Here is a 26,500-nt window from a genome sequence, read left to right on the forward strand (position 1 = left end):
ATACCATACCATTCCATACTATACCACACTGTACCATACCATATCATACCATACCATATCATACCGTACCATACTGTACAATACCAAACCATACTATACATACCATATACCAAACCGTACCATACTATAACATACTATACCATACTTTACCATACTATACTATACCATACCATACCGTACTATACTATACTATACTATACCGTACCAAACCGTACCTTACCATACCATACGCTACCGTACCGTACCGTACTGTACCGTACCATACCATACTGTACAATACCAAACCATACTATACGATACCATATACCGTACCGTACCATACCATACTATACCGTACCATACCATACTATACTATACTATACTATACTATACTATACTATACTATACTATACCATACCGTACCATACTATACTATACCTTACTCTAACAAATAAAATGTAAAATAATTGAATGAAATATGTATTTACAGTCAAGTATGAAATTATTCATACCCCTGGCAAATTATGACTTTAAGTTACTTTTATTCAACCAGCAAGTTTTTTGTTTTATTTTTATTTTTGCCCTGAACTGACATTGGCTTCTCCCAAAAGATAATAAGTAAAGTTTACTTATAAACTAATTTCGAGAGGATCGCGTGCTTATGATTGCGTGCAGCCGGCCCCTACATTATTTAATTTATGATTCACCAATCAGATGATTCCTAAGCCACTATAAATACCCTCAGTTCCATATGACAGCCATCTTCGTTTTGAAGAATCCCCCCTTACACCACTACCTCTCCTACTTTCCTAGATGGGTGGCATTGTTGCCTCACAGCAAGAACGTCACTGGTTCTAGTCCTTACCAAGCCAGCCGACGTTTCTGTGCGGATTTTACACGTTCTCCCCATGCTCACGTGGGTTTCCTCCGGGTTCCCTGGTTTCCTCCCACTGCCAAAAAACATGCAACTTAAGTTAATTGACTAATCCAAATCGCCACCATAGACATGCTCCTAGTAAGCAGTTATCTCTTTATCTCTTAAGAGCTATCTGTTCTTTAGCTACTACAGCAGGGGAGTTCTCGAACACAGGTAAAAACCCCCTGGCTGATGTGGCTAAGGCAGGGATGTCAAACCTAATTCCTGGAGGGCCGCAGCCCTGCACAGTTTAGTTCCAGCCCTGCTCCAACACACTTACCTGTTTCAAACAACCCTGAAGGACTCAATTAGTTTGATCAGGTGTGTTTAATTAGGGTTGGAACTGAACTGTGCAGGGCTGTGGCCCTCCAGGAATTGAGTTTGACATCCCTGGGTAAGGTGAACCCCTTTGAGAAGGAAACATACTGATGCTGGAAGACAGACAATAGTGCCCACTTGGCTTAGTCTGTTTATATATAATATATATATCATGATTAGCTAATGCGGGACCAGCTGTGCTAAATGACTAAATGTAAATGTAAATCATAAGCATGTGATCTTCTCAGAATTAGTTTATAAATCAATTTCACTTGAACAAAAAGTTGAAGTCAGAATTTCCCAGGGGTATAAATCATTTTGGGCTTGACTGTATACACATGCTAATATGTAATTTGCCACATTTGTGATGTGCTGAAAAGTTTGAAAATACCTAGAAAGTGCTTAAAAAATGCTTAAATTTGATGCAAAAAGGTGTAAGATCCCTGAAAACTTATTTATTTTTATAATAAAACTTTTTAAAAAAATGAAAATTATTATTTTTAAATTATTTTTAATAAAAAAACATATTATTATTATTGTTATTATTAGTATAATAATAATAATAATAATAATAATAATTATTATTATCATTATTATTTTATTATTATTTTATTTATGTATTATTATTTTTTTTATAATAATAATAATAATAATAATAATAGTAATTATTATTATTATTATTATTATTATTATTTTATTATTATTTATTTATGTATTATTTTATTTATTTTTTTATAATAATAATAATAATAATAGTAATTATTATTATTATTATTATTATTATTATTATTATTATTATTATTATTATCATTATTATTATTATTAAACTGAGGACAAATAAAAGCATCATGGATGGCAATGTGGTGAGTAAATGATCAGGACATTTTTATTCTGTAAGTGAACTAATCCTTTAAGGGTCTCTGCCAATATTTACACAGGCCGACACAATGCCGCCAGTCTGTGCTCTGCAGGAAAGACTAAACTCTTTATCATGGCTGTAATGGCCTGGACAGCACGTTTATACTCTTTATCTGCTTTAGAAAGACGAGCTACGGGTACATGATGTGGAGCCACATCCTGAGTCTGTGTAAGAGGATACAGGCCAGAGGATTCAGAGTTTACTTTGGGCAATACATCAATTCTGTACCACATTTCCTTGTCATAATAAAAGAAAAAAAAACTATGCTTATCACAGCATTTACAGTATATACTGCTGCTCTCTGATGATTTAAAGTGTTTCTTTTATACTCACTTATAGGTGAGCAACCAAATGTTCATGTAAATGTAATAGAGATATCCTGAATTGTATGCAATGTCTTCAATGAAATAATTATTCAGTTTTAACTTACTTAGCATTATTCACTAATTTAAATACATTTTAATAGTATCAAACTAGACATTTTCAAAAACTAAATATCATAAGTTATTTATATACAGTTGTAATAGGATATTTAATTAATTATTATTTGCATTATAATAATTATATATTATAATGCAAATAATAATATCGTTAAGTCGTTTTCAAGAAACGACTAAAAACTCCACTATTTAGTCTCCACTTCACTTCCTAACCTGCAATTGCCTCTCTGGATATACCACTAACTGTACTCAAAAAAAAAACAAAAAAAAAATTACTAATGCTTTTCTTCTTAGACTTTACAGACCTGAAACTTGCCTATAGCACTTACTCATTGTTGCTCTTAGTTGTGTAAATTGCTTCCTTGTCCTCATTTGTAAGTCGCTTTGGATAAAAGCGTCTGCTAAATGACTAAATGTAAATGTAAATGCATTTGTGTATTTGTTTTAGTGGTTATAATAATATATAATACTAGAATTATGATTATTATTCTGTTATTTCTTCACTAAGCGACCTTAATAAATGATTTGTGAATGAATGATTTTTACTTTTTACTTATGACTATTTTGCTCCAATGATTTGGTTAATAGAAAAAAAGAAATTTGTATTTGCATTATAAATATATAATTTTAATTTTAGTTTGATTGCAATTGACATTGAATTTACTTTTGTATGAATAATAGAGAAAACTTGTAAGAACTGTAAGATTCTCTCTCTCTCTCTCTCTCTCTCTATATATATATATATATACGAAAAAAAATATATAAATATATATATACATATAGTTGAAGTTAGAAATATTTAAAAAAGAAAAAAAAATCAAATGGGGGCTAATAATTCTGACTTCAACTGAATATATATATATATATATATATATATATATATATATATATATATATATATATATATATATATATATATATATATATATATATAAATACATACATCTGATTCCTGCCTCTGACCATCTGCCTTCCTATTAATTATGATTCTGAATTGCCTTTATACATCTGTTTGCCCCTGTGATGACCGATGCTTGCCTGACCATTCTAATAAAGCTGCCTTTGGATCCACACCCATGTTGTCAGTGTCACTTCCCTGTTACATATATATATATATTCCAATTCCATGCAAACGTCAAGTTTTCACCAAAATACAGAAACTGTTTCTAAAATTTTTGTGTAAGCAAGAATTTAATTTTTACAGTGCTTTAAAATGCTCAGAAATGTATCTGTCAGTGTTTTCAAACTTTTTTATTTGATTTACCAAAGTCACACAAGTAGTAATTTCACAGCTGTCATATCCATAAACCAAAAGTGTCATACCATAACTTAATTAAAAATGACATGTTTTCTTTTAGTTTTCAGTTTAGTTTGAAAACAATGTAAAACATTTCTAAGAAGAAAAAAATGTCAAATATAATAAGTTTCTTGATTTCAATTGGGTGTGCAGGCTTTTTTATTTCTAAATTATAATTTAACTATTAAAATTAATTACTAAAAAAAAATGAATTCCAGAAAAAATAAACAATTTGAAGGAAATAAACCATTAAACTAACAATAAAAGTAAACAATTTAATAGGGCGCAATCAAAACCTGGTGAGCTGCTAAAAAGTCTATTGTTGTTTTTCAAACAATGACAATTAAAGTCTTGTATTTCCCCTGCAGTGACGAACCCTTGTGCACTTAATAATGGAGGCTGTTCTCACCTGTGTCTCCTGCGGGCTGGAGGTCAGGGGTACACCTGCGAGTGTCCGGATCACTTCCTGACAGTGCAGATCGCCGGTGTTGCGCGCTGTTTACCCATGTGCTCAAGCACACAGTACAGATGTGCAGACAATGAACGGTCAGTGTCTCTGTCTGTCATTCACCCATTTTATATACAGTTGGAGAATTGAGTCAGAATTATTAGTCCTCCTGTATATTTCTTTTACCAATTTTTATTTAACAGAAATATTTTTTTCAACACATTTTTAAACATAATAGTTTTATTAAAGAGTTTCTAATAGCTGATTTCTTTAATCTTTGCCATGATGACAGTACATATTTGACTAGATACTTTTCAAGATGCCAGTATTCAGCTTAAGGTGACATTTAAAGGCTTAGGGCTCTATTTTGACGGTCCATGCGCAGACCGCAAAACGCAGGGCGCAAACGCTTTCAGGGCGTGTCAGGACGCGTTTTTGCTAATTTAAGGACAGGAAATCTGCCTTGCACCAAGGCGCATGGGCTAAAAGGGTTGAGTTTATTTTCTTAATGAGTTATAGGTGTGTTTTGAGAATAAACCAATTAGAGTCTCATCTCCCATTCCCTTTAAGAGTCAGCTGCGTCGCGCCAAGAGCGCATTCGCTATTTACAGGACGCAAAGTAAGTCTAAGTGGAAAAAATGAGCATTTCACAAGCAAACAGTTAACAGTTTTTTAACAGAAAACTGTTAAACAGCATCTACTGCTTGAGAATGAGAGATAATGGATCACTTTCACTTTTAATTAATTTTGAATTAATTTCGTTTGTTAAGCGCAAAGATTTGTTTCAAAACTATTTCTAAATTCCGTTCTAATTTCTAGCAAATGAATAAATGAACAATAATAACAAAATGTGGTCAAAATACTGAGTTATTTCCAAATACACCTGCCATGCCCCATATGGTCTAAAACCTGACAGGTGGGCAAATCTAAGCTTGTTTTTAATAAAACAAATATAAATATGGATATAATAAATAATACTGCTAATAATAATAACATTATACAAAAGCAAATTGTTATGAATGAACTGAAAAAGCCTCCCGAGATGAAGAAGACATAAAAGCAGTGATTTTTCATATTTATGTAGGCTAGAAAATAATATGTTTTGTAATATTTTAATCCTTTATATTTATATCCTATATCTATTCTTATTATGTCCTATATATATCCTTAATATTTAAATGTTTTCATATGTAAAGATATTTGCCTATTGCTCTCTTGTGTGTATTAAGCTGTGTGTAAGCGAGGCGCAACTCTGCGCCGGAGTTTAGACTGGGTTAGTTTTGGTCTAATGAAAAATCTATTATAGTTTCTTAAAATAGCAACGCGCCAGCGGTCCGCCTCAGAACGCCTTCCTTTTTAGACCAGAACGCCTATGGGCGCACAAATGAGCACTAATGCATTTGCTATTTAAACAGCGTAGTGCAACGCCTCAAAACAACTCTTGCGCCAAGCTGAAACTACCAAAAGACTATTGCGCCGCGTCTTGCGCCCCACTGCGCAGGGTGTATGATAGGGTTCTTAATGAGGTTAATTAGGCAAGTCAGGGTAATAGACCCTTTTCACAATGACGTCACTTCACTTTTCCCTATTGGTATTTTTAGTTCATGTTTACATTTGAGTGAATAGGAGACTTCTGTAGAAAATTTACACATGTAAAGTGTCCAAATGTTTCTCTTTCAATATTAAACTGCTTTCTGAGTTTGAAAATGATTTTTTTAGGTTATTAAAAGTAGGAATAAGCTATTGTTGATCAAGGAACGTTTATGTTTGCAACCTTTTCACTTATCATTTCCTCAATGATGGATTTATTGTTATTTTGATGCTGCTACGAATATAAATTTAGATTATCTGTTTGTAACGGAGGCCAGCTAGTGAAGTGCTATGTAGGTAAACCTCACTCCTCTGACCTCTAAATGTGCTCTAGCGACAGACACTAGATGCCATGGTCTTTAGCCTCCTTGTTAGAGCAACCGACTCCCATACAAAGAATCGCCGGTTCGATCCCAGCTCAGAGCGGGTTGGGTGCAGTAGGATCGGTGGGTTACATGTTATATGTGAATGTTACAGCATGAGTAAAATTCTTTATTTAACCTTTCATATTACCCGTTAAGTATGTCTATAAATGTATATAAATGCAATGAGCTTCATCTCTTTTTATTTATTGATCCATTAATGTTTTATTCAGTCTCTCCATTTAAATGAATCAAGACGGTGTCCCGCCACCACCTACTGAGTGGATTTAATTTTATATTAGTACTACTTTTTAATTAATAATGTTACATATCAATTCATAATATAATAATTCAGAGTTAAAATGCTGTCGTCGTCTTGTTATTTTTGCAATTGTAATTTTTTATAATGATTGTGTTGTGATTAGTAAGAGTCACATACAACATTGTTATTCTATTTCATTTAATTTGAATATTAAATAGACATAAATGTTTTATATTCATGAATAAAATACCTATATAGAAATAATGTCAGAGAATACCGAGTTAACTGAGCAGTACACTCTCAGAAATAAAGGTACAGGAGCTGTCACTGGGGCGGTAGCTTTTGAAAAGATACATATTTGTTCCCAAAGAGTCCACAGTGGTACCTCAAAGGTGCATATTAGTGCCCAAATGTACCTAAAAAGTACATTTGAGGTGCCATTATGGACTCTTCAAGTACAAATATGTACCTTTTGAAGAGGTACTGCCCCAGTGACAGCTCCTGTTCCTTTATTTCTGAGAGTGTAGAATGGGAACAATATGAATGTGAATCAGCTGCCCACTGTAAACAACCACAGTAAAACACCCAGTTTTATTTATTACTCATTTTTCGGGACATACACACACACAAAATTCATTCATTCATTCATTTTCTTGTCAGCTTAGTCACTTTATTAATCCGGGGTCGCCACAGCGGAATGAACCGCCAACTTATCCAGCAAGTTTTTACGCTGCAGATGCCCTTCCAGCCGCAATCCATCTCTGGGAAACATCCACACACACATTCACACACACACTCATACACTACAGACAATTTAGCCTACCCAATTCACCTGTACCGCATGTCTCTGGACTGTGGGAGAAACCGGAGCACCCGGAGGAAACCCACGCGAAGGCAGGGAGAACATGCAAACTCCACACAGAAACGCCAACTAAGCCAAGGCTCGAACCAGCGACCCAGCGACCTTCTTGTTGTGAGGCGACAACACTACCTACTGTACCACTGCTTTGCCACACACAAAATTACTTAAAAAAAAACTGTTCAGCACCCATGTAAACATCTGAAATCTTGATTTAACAAATACTGACAAACTTTGTCTGCAATAAAGACAGCAGCACATTGCAATAGATGGTTGCAATAGATGGTTCAAGCTGAAATCTGGATGATCTGTACATTTTTTTAAATGTCAGACGTCTCGCCTTGAATGCAGAGACAAGAAAAAACAGCCATAGTCACAGACTGACCGAATCTGTAAGTAAATATACAGCTGACTGTGTGAGTTCTCTATGGGGAGTTCTGTGTAGGCACGGACACCACGTGACGTCATGTGAAAAGGATCTATTAGGAAAATCATTGTATAACGATGGTTTTTTCTGTAAACAATCAGAAAAAAATATATATATTGCTTTTAAAATAATTAAAAACTGCTTTTATTCTAGCCGAAATAAAACAAATAAGACTTTCTCCAGAAGAAAAAATATTATCAGACATACTGTGAAAATTGCCTTGCTCTGTTAAACATCATTTGGGAAATATTTGAGTTAAAAAAATATATAATTCGTGAAAAAATATTCACAAGATGGCGAATAACTCTGACTTCAACTGTATGTCTGAATCCTTGAGTAATGGAGCATCCTAACATTATTTCTCACTCCATGCAGTTGTATCCCGATCTGGTGGAAGTGTGACGGTCAGCGGGACTGTAGAGACGGGTCAGATGAACCCTCCACTTGTCCCGTCCGGCACTGCAGGCTCGGTCAGTTCCAGTGTAATGATGGAAACTGCACCAGTCCACACTTCCTCTGCAACTCCAATCAGGACTGTCCCGACGGCTCCGATGAGGACACTGTGCTCTGTGGTACGGAACAATATAATGATATATAATTTTCCACAAATTGACGTGATTTATCGTCTTTAAAGTGAACAATCAGTGAATCGTTAATATGTATAATCCAACATATTTACACTCAAAACACAAGCATCCCCATCCATAGTAATGAAAGGCTAGTGGTTTTTGTAAAAAAAAAAAAATCATTTAAATGAACCATTATACAGGCTCCCACGGATTTACAGTTTTTTTGGTAAAACTTTAGAATAAATATACATTATAACTAGTCAATAGATCATTAATAAACTGTTAGTTAATGGATTATAAATGACTTGTTAACTGCATTTTAATGATTTATAACTATAACTAATTAGTAATAGATCATGAACAAGCTGTCAGTAAATTACTCACTAAAGACTTGTTAAGTATTAGTTAGGGTTAGGGTAATGACCCATTAACTAACAGTTAATTAATAGTCTATTAACTAGTTATAATATAAAGTTATGAATAATTAACAAACTATTAACTATTATTTAACAAGTCATTTATAACCCATTAACTAACAGTTTATTAATGTACTATTAACTAGTTATAACTGATAGTTATTCTAAAGTGTTAGCGTTTTTTTTATGTTTGTGGCCTAAAATGACATTTTGTGATATGTGTGCTTTGCTGTGAAAATACACATAAGTTCATTTCTGATCTAACTTCGAGAGGATCACATGCTTATGATTGATCACAGCTGGTCCCTCATTAGCCTATTATGATTTACCAGTTTCTTCAGTTATCTTTGCCTTGAAGAATCCCCCCTTCCACCCTTATTTCTCCTCCTTTCCCTTAACAGGGTGGCACGGCGGCCCAGTGGTTAGCACTGTTGCCTCACAGCAAGAATGTCACTAGTTCAAATTCTCACCAGACTAGTTGACATTTCTATGCAGAGTTCACATGTTTTCCCCGTGCTTGCTTAGGTTTCCCCCGTATTCTCTGGTTTCCTCCCACAGTACAAAGACTTGAATTATAGATAAATTGACCAATCCAAATTGTCACTATAGTTGAGCTCTTTTCCAGCAGTATATCTCTACATAGCAATCGCTAATTTGTCATTAGCCCTAAATAACGGGGGGAGTTCTCGAGTCTTACCTGAGCTCAAACTCCCCTCTCGCCCTGCAAACAGGAGGGAGCCCAGGGCTTGAGGATCTTATGAGCTCAGGGCTCTCTCCCGGATCAGCATGTCAAACGCGCTTTATTATCAATCGTCAGCTAAGTTTGAACTCTTCAAATATTTTACCTGGAGGAACAGATTGTTATTCATTGTAAATTTATTTAGATTTTTTTTTTATTTAATATTTATTTACATTTTATTTTAAACAGTTAATATTTTACAACATTTTTATTTTCATTTTATTTTAGTTTTCAGTAAGTGTTTTTTTTTTTTTTTCAAAATATTTTAATACTGTATACTTTTTAATTGTCTTTATTTCATTTACATTTGTACAACATAAGCTCATTCTGAAATTGTAGCCCTATATACATTTCTGGTGATCGGGGTGGTATGATGCCGTTCCTTTTTCACGCTTTCCAGCTGACCGCTTACCTTCGTATGGACGGCTTTTCAGCTGTCAACAGTTTATCCAGTAGCCTGTCATGTACGTCGGCAGACTTAAGACGCAGAGAGGAGCTGACCACGATGACCGGGAAAGAACGGTTCCAGAAAGTGGTAAAATCGGAAAACGTGGTAAAAATCAGGCAGCTTTTCTTTGTCTGGATTGCTTTTGAAAACTGTTGGTTGGGTTTAGGGAAGTAGGAGGGAGCTGGTTAATGGGTGCTTTTGAAAACACTATTGATTGGTTTTAGGAAAGGAGGAGGGTGGGCTAGTCGATCAGTCAGTCGGTTAGTCATTCAGTTGACAATGGTCTCTGGTGAATGGCACTTGCAAGAAAAGTTTGAGATCTGAAAAAGCGTACACCTCTGGTAGATTTTGTGAAAACTGCAAAAAACGTAGCTCCTGGGACGTATTTGCCACTCTCCAGAAATTTATATAGCAATATGTTTTTAGAATGAGCCTGGGTTGCATTTGTAAGTATTATATTACATTTAGTTGCCAAATCAATATTCTTAAAAAATTTTAAATACTTTTTAAAATATTTTTTTTACTTTTTAAGTTTTATTTATTTTATTTTTTTTTTTTTTTTTTTTTATTTTATTTATGGTTTTTTAATTATTTAACAGAACAACCCATTTACCAACAATTTAACCCTTTACAGATGAGGAAATAAAAAAAATTAAAAAATACAAAATTAATAAATGAAGAGTACTGCCATTATTAATTATTTTAGGGGATACATTTCTACATCAAATTACATTGGTGATAGGTTAATTAACCTCTAAATGTACATATCTAAATATCTTGTAGAACATTTCCACCTCTTCAGAAAAAAAATCGGCTTTATTTTATTCATTCATGAATTCATTTTCATTTCGGCTTAATCCCCTTATTAATCTGTGGTCGCCACAGCGAAATGAACCGAAATGAACTTATCCAGCATATGTTTTACGCAGCGGATGCCCTTCCAGCTGCAACCCATCACTGGGAAACTACCATAAACTCTCATTCATTTAGCTTACCCAATTCACCTAGAGCGCATGTCTTTGGACTGTGGGGAAAACCGGAGGAAACCAACACAAACACGGAGAAAACATGCAAACTCCACAGCTGAGGCTGAAACGAGAGACCTTCTTTCTGTAAGGCGATCGTGCTACCCACTGCGCCACCGTGCAGCTGGCTTTAAACAAAATATTTTCATTACAAGCTGCTTATTTCAGCTTACTTTTTGTTTTAATTTTAGTTAAGGATGACGACACTGTGCTGTCTATTTCTCAGCAGTGATGTAGTGTTTATGAGTTTTTCTTGTCCTGTCAGCCACTCATCAGTGTGAGTCTCATCAGTGGCAATGTGCCAACAAGCGCTGCATCTCTGAGGCCTGGCAGTGTGATGGAGAGAACGACTGCGGCGACGGCTCCGATGAAGATCCCGCTCACTGCTCCAGCCGCACCTGCAGACCGGGACAGTTCAAGTGCAGGAACGGACGCTGCATCCCCAATACCTGGAAGTGTGACGTGGATGACGACTGTGGAGACAACTCTGACGAACCCATCGAAGAGTGCAGTGAGTTCACCACTCCTCACTAATCACTAACTCAGGCTCATTGGGAATACAGTTGAAGTCATTTTTTTTTAGACTTTTGATGTAGACTTTTTTAGAACCAAATGATGTTTAACAGAACAAGGAAATTTTCACAGTATGTTTGATAATATGTTTTCTTCTGGATAAAGTCTTATTTGTTTTATTTCAGCTAGAATAAAAACAGTTTTTAATTTTTTAAAAACATTTTAAGGTCAATATTATGAACCCCCTAAAGCAATTTTTTGTGGATTGTTGTTTTTGTTGATTTTTGTGGATTGTCTACAGAACAAACCATCATTATACAATGATTTGTCTAATTATCTTAACTTGCCTAATTAACCTAGTTTAGCTTTTAGAGGTCACTTTGAGCTGAATTATTAAAGTTATAAGAAATGAGTTATTAAAACTATTATGTTTAGAAATGTGTTGAAAAAGATCTTCTTTCCATTAAACAGAAATTGTGGAAAAATATACAGGGGGCGAATAATTCAAGAGGGCTAATGATTCTGACTGTATGTTTTTGTGAACCATGCAATATGTTGCTCCAACAATGTTTAATTGCAGCTTGTGTTCAGAAATCTACCAGAGGCCACATTTTTGAGAATATAAATCTAACCTGTACTCCATGTTACCATGTTCTGCATTTTTTATCACCTTGCAATCGACTCATCCGCACCCTTCCCTAAAGCCATCCAATGGTGTATTCATAAACAAACTTAAAGAGAAATGCACATTGAAGCCATGTGCTTTTACCATGATTTCACATTGTTTTTAAAAATTTTTTATCTGGTTTTTGGACTCAAACCCAGTCCATTCAACGTCCCAAGTATAACTTCGTACAAGGTGAGCTACCGAGCAAACTGACCGTGCTAGAAAAGCCATCCTTAGGGGCAGATCACACCGAACACGCTTTATGCTTTAAGAGAAGCCTTTTTTGAATGGTTTACTAATGGCTGTGAGCGTTGTGCGCGCTGCTTATGCGGCCTGTGTGCCTCGCGCTTTTGCCCTTGCACGCCGTGTGCACTCAGTTAAATAAAAGTCAACTGTGAGCTGATTAAGCGCAGTACATCAGTCGCATCTGTTTTATTATCCAATCATATGAAAGTAGAGGCAGGGTTTCCATTGAGATGCAAGCAGTGTTTATGTTGTCAAGACAACAAGTTAGACTTTTGAAGATGGAGGAGAGACTTAAGGGCGTCACACACCAGATGCGCCGTTCAGCTCCGCGACACAGCACGCACATGACAGTTGAAAGTATCGCACACCAGATGTGCACATTCGCATGATATTTAAAATGAAACTAATCAGATGGCGCTCTGTGGCGCAGCAGAAATATGAACAGTGTCCTGAGTCGTGGCTGGGCGCCACGGACAGCCGCCGACTTGCAACGCCGGTGTGTGTACCCTGATAGAAACCTAATGTTTAGAATTCTTAAGTGCATGGCATTCTGATGTGCGACCTGCTTTATGGTTGCTGTTCTGAGTTACCCAGAGCTGTAGGACTTCACAAATCTTGAATACCACAATATTATTTGATATTAAAGTTAAATTAATATCAACAGCAAGACTCTCGCAAAAACCCAGCTGATTCATTCATTGCCTTGCGAATTAAATTACAGACATTTAATTTTGTTTTTGGAGTATTTATCCTGTATCAATAATATGTCCCTGTAAATGTTTGAGATTGTAAACAAAAGTTATTGGCATCATTTTACCCAGAAACGGCATGCAAATGTATGCCAAGACACATTTTGGCAGTTTCCCAATAAAGTAGCCCTGGGCACATATTCCCAATGAGCCTGTGTTGCTAATCACTCTCAGTTAGCGAAGGAAGACATAGGTTTGCAGTATGAAGTTGTACTGTATGTTGATTTCAGGGTGACTTTAAGTGTAATGCAGTATTTTTCTCTGTTGTTTGCAGTGGGTCCGGCGTACAGATGTGACAATCACACAGAGTTTGACTGCAGGACGAACTACCGCTGTGTTCCTCTCTGGGCCGTGTGTAATGGACACAACGACTGCAGAGACAACAGTGATGAACAGAACTGCGGTGAGCAATGTTGGGGAGGCTTACTTTAAAAAAAAAAAGTTAGAGTAAAAAAGTAAAAGTAATAGTTACTTTTTTACTGGAGTTACTTTTGATGGAAAGTAATGCGTTACATTCATCTTGAGTTACTTTCGCAACACTGGTCGTGAGACTTCACACATTGCCCTTATTCCCCACAACCAGTGCATGTGAAAATGAAGATATTCATGAATAAAACATATATGGGTCATTCTTCAACTATGGGCACTTTTAGCCTTGTGAAGTTTTTGTCTAGTTTTAAGATTTTGAAGAAGAAACATTTTTTTTCCATCTTGAATTGAATAAATGTCAATTCCACCACATCTCAATATACAGCTTATTTCAAAATGAAATAAATTATGGCAGTCAAACATTGTCTAAGATCATGTTTGTATCTAGTTTAACCAATTTTTCTACATTATATATAATAATTATACATTTGTCAATGAATTAAACTAATTGTATGCTGAATTGTACACCTGTCACACTCAAAAATTGTATATTAATTTGGTTAAGAGCTTATTAGAAAATAGATAAATTGAGTTTGTATATTAAACTTATTAAACTTGAACTTATACATTGTGAATACACTTTTAATGTGTGATGAGAACGTTTTAAATATTTTTTAAATGTGTGTGGTGATGGACAGGGCTTAACAATAACTTTTTTGATCACCAGCCACTGTGGCTAGTAGATTTCTAACATTACTAGCCACTCGCCATTTTCACTAGCCACAATTTTATTGTTGGGAAAATATATTTTATATACATAAATATGACTTTGACATGCTAAAATTATTTGATTTAGAGTTCGCGTTATCTCTTCATGCCTCCTCACTCATTTCACTTTTTGTGTGTCGTGTATGAGCTAGCTCAATAATCCTGAACAAATGGGTCAGAGTTTCATATATTACAATTAGTTTTCATAATTTTCAGAGCCCAAAATGGAAGGATTTACCAATTTATCTCTGACCACACCATAAATAAACAGTTAATTATTTCTTAGCATCAAATTTGAAATGTGTGAAAACATGCAAAATATAGCTGAATACTATACTTTTTATTAACAAAACATATGCACAGTCATATGTCCTGGCTAAAGGTCCCAGATCACCAGTTAACTTCACATAAATGGAGAGTTATTCTCCCATTAAAGCAATGTTATTGTAAAAAATTATAATTAAACAATATTAATGCAAAAGAAAGCAGGTAAAAAACATACTTTGTAATAATGAAAGGATGATCACACACGCATGGTTAATGATTGACCAATAAATTATTTTTTCAAAGAATGGTTAAACCGAAAGCAACTGGCGCAGCTTACAATAAGTTAACTCTGGAACTCTTGAAAGCAGCAAGACAGTATGTGCATGTTCCTCCCTTTTTGTTCAGTCTATTTGAAAGAGAATCGATCACATCAGTTGTGTTTCTTTTTTTTTCTTTTTTTTAAATCTTTTTATTGTTTTTAGCATAGGAAATAATCAACAACATAAACAGAACAAAAAACTACATAAAAAAATAATTTAATAAAAATAAGGGGGGGTTACAAAGGCCATTTCAAAATATACAAATAGTCAGACACAACATAATACAACATCATCCAGAAAGCATAAGGAAATAAATGTAATTAAATATGAAACAAAAATAATTTACAGAGAAATGCATAGGCTCCACAATTCGACTTACTCCAGACCAATCTCACTTATAAAGAGTTACAAGTTAGCATTACTGATATAGAACATAGTTGGGCTCCAGATTTTTAAAAATGTGTTTAGTTTGTTTGTCATCCCATATCGCATTTCCTCCATGGGCAACACGAAACTTAAGCTTCTAACCCAAATTTCGAAAACAGGCACATAATCTGACTTCCAATTTTGTAAAATTATTTTCTTTGCTAATATCATACACAAAGATACTGCCTGTGATATATATTTATCTCCAATTTCTGAGGTGTCTCCGAAAATGCCCAATTTTGGATCTGGTGACAGACTTATCCCGTATACTTCAGATAAAAAATTAAAAATGCTCTGCCAAAATGAATCAGTTGTGTTTCTAGAAAAAGTTGCTTCACAAAAGGAAACGGGAGCACGCGTTATAAACAGTTGCGCATCACCTCAGCTGTTTGCTCGAGTGATTATCCTTTCATTCGGTATTCACCTGCTTTGCTCGTGCGAAGTTGCGAATGCAGTTATTTTTGTCCGTCGTGTTGCTTCTCGATTGCCTGTGCATGCATATTGGACCATCCTTATTGTCGAACCCTGCTTTTAAGAATTATTATCTGGGAAAATTATTTTCAACCAGCCTAAGTGACTAGTGGTAGTGTCTGTCTCACCCACCACCGCCGAAATCTACCCGCATTTGGCGGGTTGGCGGTTGTTAATGTAAAGCCCTGGGGCCTCATGTACGAAGACTTGCGTGGAAATCATACTAAAACATTGCGTACGCAAAAAATTCAGATGTATGAAACACAGCGTATGCCGAATCTCACGCATATTCTTTTGTACATCCGAATGAACGTGAAACTGAGCGCAACATGCACGAGCACAAAACCCCTCCCTGCCTCCTCCCCCGTATGAATATGCAAATGACTCTACTTTGGCAAAACCCAACGAAAAAGCAATGGCAAAAGCAAACAAAAATAGAAACTTTGAACAGAATGTGAATTGGAGGTGCTGCTTTCGGAGGTAGACCGGAGAAAAGCGGTGTTATTTGCAAGTTTGTTTTCCGGAATTAACAACAAAAGAAAAAAATAGAGTGGGAGAGATTAGCTGATGCGGTTAACACAGTTGGGTCTGAACATCGCACTGAGTGAATTAAAAAAGAAATAGTGTGATTTATAGGTGTAAAATGTTGCAGTACCTATATCAGTCTCAGTGGCGTAGCTCGTAAAACGCATGTCAACATGTTTTGACACGTTCGAGCATGAACTCGGTTCTAATCCAGTGTCTGATGAACTCTTTCTTCTTTTTCCCCCGCTACATATCAGATTTTGCCTACTATTTATCACGAGAAAGACAAGTAGGAATCATTAATAAGTCTGTGCATCATATTTTATTTGCACATTTATTGAATGGAAATGTTTTTGATTCACGCATGCAAATTCATCTTCAGATAGTGTCTTTATAGCAATGTGCGTGCAGTAGATCGCTCAGATTACATTGAGAAAACAGGCGATCGCTGCAAATTGTGCTTTAATGTTTAGCTGGTCAACTGTATGGTATGGAAACCTTATATACCTGCTAGATGAACCCGTCTCATACAGCTGCCACTGCAAGGCTCAGACACTTTGTAGAGAGCAATTTAACACAACTGCCTCTAGGAGTCGCCAATGGAAACAAAACAGACACGCACAAAAAATGTGCGAACGCCAGCCATAAAGCTGGCGTGGAGCTGCGCACATTCCCACGTTCAGTTCATCGTTAGTAAATCCAAACATGAGCGATTTTGAGCGTGAAACCTGGCGTACGCAAAGCTTTTGTGCGTACGCAGCGTTAATACATGAGGCCCCTGGTGATGGAAATGACAGTGGTGGAAATGACATTTAAACAGTTTATTGTGAAAAAATGAAAAATAGCTTTACAGATTAGCTTTGAATTGATACTAGCCTTTCATGTATACAAAACACTCTTATTGACCTTAATTTTGTTTGGCTTTTAAAAGTCTTACCGATATTTTTTTATGCCAAATTTACAGATTTAGTTTCACAGCAGTCTGTGTTGTCAGGGATTTGACTGATGTACATGTAAACACACACACACGCACGCTCTCACACACAGAGACAGACAGACGTGGTTCTCTGGTTCTCTTATCAGCTCCTCCTCGCTCCATTAGTGCCATCCTGCACAGAGAGGAGAAAGAGGAGAGATCGCTGTAATCGGACTGTAAGAATGTGCCGAGGGGTCAGGTGGATTTACCTCCTCTTCCTTCTTTACTTCTGTGTGCCATAATGTGCATACTTTTCTGCCCCATTACCCCGTATACATGCTCTAATTTTCTCCATTTATCTTCTTTTACATGAATGTCTTTAGTCTTATATCAGACACATCTTAGTTGTGTCTGTTTTTCCGCTTCAGCTATTTAGTGTAAACTATTTCACTCTAGAAATGAAATCTCTTTAATCATTTAATCACCGTTCACTTGTTCAAAACTATTTTGGTTTAACCCTTGTGTGCTGTTAGGGATGTGTTCATCCATTCTAGGGTGCATTTCCAAAAACCATCGTTAGCCAACTAATACCGAATTCAGACTGCATGATTTTAGCCCCGATTTTGACCTGCCGACAGGTTTTGAGAAATCACCAACAAATGCCTGAAATCACAGGCAAATCGGTGCTCGTGCACGTGAGTAACAGTCACACCGTGTGAACAATCAAAGACCCTTTCTTTATGGTGGTGGCTGTTTTTGCCCCATTGACTTCCATTATAATGACATTTTTTTGATTGCAAAGCCTTGACAGCATATTATTTATTATGCATTCCTTATAGCTGGTGGTGTTTTTTCCGTTTGAGAGGTATAAATATATTAAAAATGTGCTGTTTTACTTTATAGAACTCCATATGCAGAAAAAGGGTGTAATGTAATATGTGTATTTTTATAGCACATTTATCATGTATGGCTATACATCCAAAGTGCTCGACAGTCGTGAAGGGGGTCTTTCCACATCACCACCCATGTGCAGCATCCACTTGGATGATACGACAGCAGCCACTGGACAACGGCGCCAGTGCGCTCACCACACACCAGCTATAGGTGGAGTGGAGAGACTGTGATAGAGCTAATTCAGTGGATGAGAATGATTGGAAAGGCTATAATGGGTAAGGGCTGATAGAGGGAATTGGACTAGGACACTGGGGTTACCCCCTACTACTCTTTACAAGAGGTGCCATGACCACAGAGAGTCCTTGGTTTAACGCCTCATCAGAAAGACGGCACTCACTGAGAGTATAGTGCAGGGCCGGAGTGGGACTCCTTTTCAGCCATGGAGTTTCAAGCCTCAGACCGGCCCACCTCAGTTCACGACTGACTATATTAAAATAAGGTCATTTCCAATTCAGTTTCTAATGACACTATCACGCCTTTTTTTTTTGAGAAAACAGCTGTTTTAGAACTTCAAATGTTCAACAACCCTAACAGTATTATATTTCTTAACAATAAAAATGAAAAAAATAAAATAAAATTGCTCAGACGAGGATCAAACCCAGGTCAGTGGTGTCATAAACTAATGTGCTAACCACTGGACCACAACAATTGTACATTAAGCCATGTCACCCTGCAGCCCAAAACCGGTTACTCACTGAAGCTAAGCAGGGCTGAGCCTGGTCAGTACCTGGATGGGAGACCACTAGGGAACACTAGGTTGCTGTTGGAAGTGGTGTTAGTGAGGCCAGCAGGGGGCGCTCAACCTGTGGTCTGTGTGAGTCCTAATGCCCCAGTAAAAGTGAAGGGGACTCTAAAACTGTCAGTGGGCGCCGTCTTTCGGATGAGACGTTAAACCGAGGTCCTGACTCTCTGTGGTCATTAAAAATCCCATGGCACTTCTCGTGAAAGAGCAGGGGTGTAACCCCGGTGTCCTGGCCAAAGTCCCTCTATGGGCCCTTACGATCATGGCCTCCCAATCATCCCCTCTCCACCGAATTGGCTCTATAACTGTCTCTCCACTCCACCAATAGCTGGTGTGTGGTGAGCGCACTGGCGCCGTTGTCCTGTGGCAGCCGTCGCATCATCCAAGTGGATGCTGCACACTGGTGGGGGTGTGAAGAGACCCCCCCTCATGATTGTGAATCGCTTTGGGTGTATTGCCATACACAATAAATGCGCTATATAAATACACATTACATTACATTACATTAAATGGTGACTCATCTGAGTATTATCATCATTAACCTGCAGGCAGTATCATGTTTACAATAGATACAATTCAAATAGATAAAAAGAGCAGAACTGCGGTTAAATAATGAATAAGAAGACTCTGGTCAAGTAAATAAATTAATTTAAAAAGTGTAACTGCTGAGAGCTACAGATTCTGGAGCTAGGGCCGATTAGCCAATCCGGGCCTGGTATAGTGTCCCCTTCAGTATACTGAGGTATCAGGACTCAGTCAGACCACAGGTTGAGCGCCTCCTGCTGGCCTCACTAACACCACTTCCAACAGCAACCTAGTTTTTCCATTTGGTCTCCCATCCAGGTACTGACCAGCCTCAGTCCTGCTTAGCTTCAGTGAGTAACCTGTCAACAGTAAAAATGACCAATTTTACTTCCCAACAGGGTAAAGCAGCAACAATCAAGAATGCATTATCACTTTGCAATCGAAAAATGTGGTTATAATTCGGCAAAAACAGCCACGAACATAACGAAAGAGTAGACACTTTGAACAACACACAAGGGTTAAATAAGTTTTTTTTAAAGCATGCTTGTTGATGGTAGCCATTGATTTCCATAGTATTTTCGATTAAAGTCAATTGGTGCCATCAACAAATATTTTTTTTTTAAATGACTTATTTTGTGTAAAGGTAAATGATTAGGTAATTTTTGGGTGAACTGTGACATTAATGTTGTGTTTTGTGCTTTCAGAGGAGTTGACGTGTGAGCCGTCAGGGGATTTTCGCTGTGATAACCACCAGTGTATCCCGCTGCGCTGGCGCTGTGACGGAGACAACGACTGCGGCGACGGTTCAGACGAGCACAACTGCTGTAAGTAGCAGACCTGCTGTAATGAGCAAAATGTGTGAGCAAAATATAAACCAGAACATGTCTTGAGTTAACTGCACCATCAAGTCTATTATAATGCAGTTAGAATGACAGTTGAAATGATTGGCCCTCCAGTGATTTGTTTTCCCAATATTTCCCAAATGATCTTTAACAGAGCAAGGAATTTTTCAAAGTATTCCCTATAGCAGTTTTAAATTTTTTAAAAGCCATTTTTAAGACAAAATTATTAGCCCCTTTAAGCTATATATTTTTCCTGATTGTCTACAGAACAAACTATCATTATACAATGACTTCCCTAATTAAACTAACTCACCTAATTAACCTAGTTAAACCTTTAAATGTCACTTTAAGCTGAATTCTAGCATCTTGAAAAATATCTAGCCAAATATTATGTGCTTTCATCACGGAAAAAATAAAATGCATGTTATCAGAAATGAGTTATGTTAGAAATTGTAATATTTATATCAAATAATAGCCAAAAATCACTAGAATAGTGTTTGCTGACTTTTATACTTATATAATCCCCATTGTTTTAAAGAATGTTCAAACCTAAAGAAATAAGCAATTTTAAGGAGTGAGATGGAGCGTGTGCTGTGTGTTCATGCTGATGTTGTTACACACCGTCGATTTATATAAAATAGGGAAACAACAAAGGTGCTTTAATATGTTGTGTGTTTTATTAGACTGCACAGAGCAGCATTATAAGAGAAGGCAAAAATGTAATAATTATGAAAAAGCAGCGCTACTTTACCTTCACGTGATCATGAGCTGAAGAACTGTAAACCGTGGACTGTTGCATAAGTAAAGCTCTGCTACTTTTGTGCCACATCACACTTGTCTCTCATCAGCAATTGCTAAGAAGTTTATGTTAAGATAGATACATTTTAAACATAAGTTTTTGCCAATAAAATAGTGCCAAATAAAGCCGGAGCTGAACATTTGGATTTCTTAGATCAACACGGTGGTTATCATTCCTAAATGAAGCTATTTTTGAGTCAATCAATTAAGTCAGTAATTCAGTGATCCATTCATAACCCAGTCTCTTGATTTGTTTCTAAATGAATCAGCTGTTTTGAACAAATCATTTAAATCAGTTATTCGGTGAATTGCTTAATAAGATTTGCCGCCACTTCATAAATTCATACATTTATTTTCATAATTTCTAAAAACCAAAGTCAGTCTTTCTAGATTTAAGAATGGGTAGATTAATGGTTAAAGATAAAAGTATTGGTAAAACTAGCCATAGTAGAATTATAAGAGATCAGTATATGGAAATAAGCATACCACGAGCCTTAGAAACTTGCTTCCTCATTCTCATGTAAAATCCATCAGTGTAAAACCATGGTCAAAGGGCCAATCAGAAAGCAAAACAGACTGTTGCGTGACTCATTTGCATGTACTTTAGGTCAGGTTCTGTGTCATCCGAACCTGACAAGCAGCTAGTGCATCTGGGGCCTCATGTACGAAGACTTGCGTTGAATTCATACTGAAACATTGCGTATGCGCAAAACTGTTAATGTGTGCAAGCAGTAAAAAAATCTGATGTATAAATCACCGCGTACGCGGGATCCCATGCATAATCTCTTTGTACATCCGACTTAACGCGAAACTGAGCGCACGTGCATGAGCGCAAAGCCCCTTCCTGCCTCCTCCCCCTAATAAATATGGTAATGACTCTACTTTGGCAAAACCAAACGATAAAGCAATGGCAAAAGCAAGCAAAAAGAGAAACTTTGAACAGAATGTGAATTGGAGGTGCTCCTATCGGAGGTAGACTGGAGAAAAACGGTGTTATTTGCAACCAATCCAGCGTCTGATGAACTCATCCTTCTTTTTTCCCCCACTACATATCAGATTTTGTCTACTCTTCATCACGAGAAAGTAGGAATCATTAATAAGGAATCATTAATAATTGTGTGTATTATGTTAAGCGCATTTGAGCATCACATTATTTGCACATTTATTAAATGGAAATTTTTCTGGTTCACATATGAAAATTCGTCTTCAGATGATGCCTTTATAGCAAAGTGCTTGCTGTAGATCGCTTCGATTACATTGGCAAAACTGGCGATCGCTACAAACTGCGCTTTAATGTTTGGCTGGTCAACTACATGGTATGGAAACCTTATATACCTGCTAGACATGCTGATGATCCCGTCCCATACAGCTGGCATTGCAGGGCTCAAAGATACTTTGTACTGTGCAATTGAACATAGTTACCTCTAGGACTGGCCAATAGAAATAAAACAAACACACACACAAAAAAATTCATATACGCCAGACATGAAGTTGGCGTGGACCAACGCACATTCTCACGTTCATTTCATCGTTAGTAAATTCAAACAAGAGCGTGAATTTTTTTTTTGTGTACGCAGCGTTGATACATGAGTCACTACCCAAAAAACAGACTGAAATGCTACAAACAAGATCATTAATATGCACGCCTCAAGATGTGTTTGATAAGCCGCAGTATTTTCCAGTAAGACAGCAGTTATTAATTTTTAAATTAATGATATTAACTTACCATGCATGTGGGACTTTTATTTTAAAAAACAGGAGTCACAGCTGGTTTACTTTACATTACTGAGCAACAACTGCAAGACTTTTGCTGTTTTCAGCCTCAGAAAGTTTTAAAAAATGCAAATCATGAACAAGCTGCTTTTACGTTATTTATGAGCTTTTATTATAGACAAATCAAAAAGAGTAGCTCTGACATCCTTTAAACCAATTTCTCTTATTTTGTTTTGGGTTTACATTGACACAAGGGTGAATAAATGATCATCAGATGAACTCTTCTTCTAATAAATCAGATCAACACCATCTTTCCTACTTTTAGCAGAGAAACAGTAACGGCACAGACAGAGATGAAGAGGTTGAGAGGAACAAATTGTAAAGACAGAGAGTGCGGAGGAGACGCCGTGATGGCAGACATGATGCTGTGAGGTGTGAAAGGTTGACAAATGTTCTGCGCTAAACCTTTGAGCTGCTTGTTGAAAATTTTTTCAGCACTTTCTCCTCCCCGCTGAAGATCTGTAGGGGTTTTGAACACAGGTCACTCCCGTGATGAATTCGGCGATGAACTCACCTCCCAAAAATGGCTTAAGAACAAGTCGTAATTCATCACAAAACCCTCTAATCCTGAGACAGTGAAGCACGGCCTATTTAAAACCCTCATCTGAGGCTTTGTGTTTTACTAATACTGTTCAGATGCTTTCGTTAATTCAACCTTAAAATGTATTTTTGCATTTGGTTTTTTTTTTTTTTTATACGTGTTGCGTGATGTAGACTGGTACACAAAAATATAGTTGAGGTCAGCATTAGGAAAGGCAAGTTTTTTTATAGAGCACATTTCATACAATACAATACAATACAATACAATACAATACAATACAATACAATACAATACAATATTTATTTATAGAGCACATTTCAAGAGTTCACACTTAGCTCATGATTTATACATAGCTTGTTTGGCATGCTGTCCAGGGAGAGAGCCCTGAGCTCAAGGGATCCTCGAGCCCAGGGCTCCCCCTCTTTTGCAGGGCGAGTGGAGATTGAGCTCAGGTCTATCTCAAACTCCCCCGCTGCTAAGGCCAAGGCAAACTTCCTGAGAGTAAGACATTATTAAAAAGGTTTAGGCTTATTTTATCTATAATATATAGCACATTTGGATGGTGGGAAGAAAGCGGGGAACCCGGGGGAAGCCCACGCGGACTCGGGGAGAACATATAAACTCCGCACAGAAATACCACATGGCTCAGCGAGGACCCAACACTATTGGTATTCTTGCTGTGAGGCAACAGTGCTAGTCACTGGGCCACCGTGCCGCCCATTCTGGATAAAGGAGGAAGAAGGGGAGGAGGGGGGTTTCTTCCAGACAAAGATAGTTGTAGAAAGGAAATGAGGATATATATATATAGTGATTTGTGATCCTTTGATTGGAGGATCATAATTAGCTAATGTGGACCAGCTGGGTTAATCATGAGCACATGCTCCTCTCGAAATTAGTTTAAAATTAAACTTCACTTAAAAACAACCAAGGTTGACCAAAGTGCTGTACATAGGAGTGCTAAAAACAGAGAAGCAGAATATAAAAGAAACATTTAACAGATTAGAGCAATAAAGCAGTGATCAAGGAGTATTAAAAGCGAGAGAAATTAGATAGGTCTTTAAAACAGATTTAAACACAGAGATGGAGGGCAACACAGTGGCAAGTCAAAGTGTTTTACATGAACAGACATAAAAGAGACAAGTGTAATAACATAAAAACGAATAATAAAAGTGATTGAAATGTGTTAAACTAGTTCTGTCAATCGAGAAAAAAAAACTAATTAATCACACTTTTTTTAATTAATCGCGATTAATCGCATTTAAAATACTGAAACTTGTTATTTTGGCTATTTAAATGTAAAATTAATGTAAACGCAAGACAAAAAACTATTTAATTTCAAAATATAATTGTTTATTAGAATTTTTGTTTAACTTGTATCACAGATTTCTTTATATTAACATCAAACCCACAATAAACCATCAAGATCCTGGCTTGACAGCCATAATTATTACAGAAATTAAAACAGGCATGTCATGCCATTTCAAGAGTTCACAGTTAGCTGATAATCAATAAAGCGTATTTGTCATGCTGTCCCGGGAGAGAGCCCTGAGCTTGTAATATCCTCGAGCCCAGGGCTCACTCCCATTAGAAGGGCGAGAGGGGAGTTCAAGCTCAGGTAGATCTTGAGAACTCCCCTGCTTGTCGTCATTAGAAGTGTAAACTAAGGTTGTATTGGGTGATAATTTGGTTTAGTCGATTGGCTATGGTTTAGGTTTTTGGACGGTGGGAGGAAACAGGGGAACCTGGGGAAAACCCACGCGAACACGGGGAGAACATGCAAACTCCACTCAGAAATGCCAACCAACCTGATAGGTTGGACCAGCCGTGTTCTTGCTGTGAGGCAACAGTGCTAGCCACTGGGCCACCGTGTCGCCCTATCAGAAAAGGGGGAGGATCTAGAGGTGGGAAGGGGGGAGCTTCAAGACGAAGATAACAGGAGTGAAAAACTCTATTATTTATAATGCTTCCGTAATCATCTAACAGGGCAGATTACGGAGCTAATAAGGAGCCAGCCGTGTTGATCATAAGCACGTGATCCTCTCGAAATTAGTTTATGAATAAACCACACTTACATTTTAAAACAATCAATGCCAATAAAGAAAAAAAAAATGTTTCCAAGTTGGATTCTAAGTTGACTGCAAAAAATGGCAAAATACAGGCATTGCAGAAATGGAACTTGGAAAATTATTATATTAATAATAAAGTATTGAATACAAACAATTGTACTCATTGTAAAGTTGTTTTGCTGTGAGTTGAGAACATTATTTATACAGTAGAAACAGTTTTGCTCAGTCCTCCTTTACATTCATCCAGTTGCTAAGACTAGGAGTATCCTAGTCGACATTCGAAGCGGGTGGTTTGACACACTTAACTTGTGCATCCGCAGCTCCTCGTCCGTGCACAGAGAGCGAGTACCGCTGCGACAACCTGCACTGCATTCCTGACCGCTGGGTTTGTGACCATGACAATGACTGCGAGGACAATTCAGACGAGAGAGACTGCGGTGAGTGAAAGAAAACTGCACAAACGAAAGGCCATGGAGTATAATGAGCAGAAAGAGTATAATGCAGTCGGCACCATGTTCAGCTTCATAATGCTGTCTTTTTACTGCAGATTGAGCCTCAGCAGGTGGTATCTCAATGCATTTGTGTGTCTGGATAGCTTGTGAATGACTTGCAGGCAGTGTGCGTGATTCATTCTCTGTGGAGTGTTGAGAGATTTATTTGGATAAATGTGTTTCAGAGCTGCGGACCTGCCACCCGGGTTACTTCCAGTGTGCGAGTGGACACTGCATCGCTGAGCGCTTTAAATGCGACGGCAACGCTGACTGTCTTGACTTCACTGATGAAAGTTCCTGTCGTGAGTGTGACATGCTTTTTAAAGCTATCTTAAGTCTGAAGTGCTGAGATAGTCACTAGAAGATGGATTTTGGTTATCATGCAGCGCCCTCTAGTGTCTAAAAGTGTGAAAAATAGAAAAGTTTATTATTATTAAGGTGAAAAACACTAAGATTTTTATTTTGGTCATAGAGAAAATGAATACAATTTACACAAATTATTGCAGTATACATTATA

General features: G+C 37.0%; 1 protein-coding gene across 7 annotated transcripts in view; it reads left to right on the forward strand.

Annotated features, from left to right (window-relative positions):
• lrp2a (low density lipoprotein receptor-related protein 2a) overlaps window positions 1–26,500 on the forward strand; it is a 271,802-nt gene that overhangs the window by 213,434 nt on the left and 31,868 nt on the right. For all 7 annotated transcript variants that reach the window (NM_001194987.3, XM_087266935.1, XM_087266934.1 and 4 more), the window contains 7 exon segments: window positions 4,238–4,415; window positions 8,193–8,389; window positions 11,280–11,525; window positions 13,464–13,592; window positions 20,177–20,296; window positions 25,813–25,929; window positions 26,169–26,285. In NM_001194987.3, coding sequence (NP_001181916.3) covers window positions 4,238–4,415; window positions 8,193–8,389; window positions 11,280–11,525; window positions 13,464–13,592; window positions 20,177–20,296; window positions 25,813–25,929; window positions 26,169–26,285 — 1,104 coding nt within the window.

Source organism: Danio rerio, chromosome 9 (assembly GCF_052040795.2).
Source record: "Danio rerio strain M-AB ecotype USA chromosome 9, GRCz13ab, whole genome shotgun sequence".
Classification (NCBI taxonomy): Eukaryota; Metazoa; Chordata; class Actinopteri; order Cypriniformes; family Danionidae; genus Danio; species Danio rerio.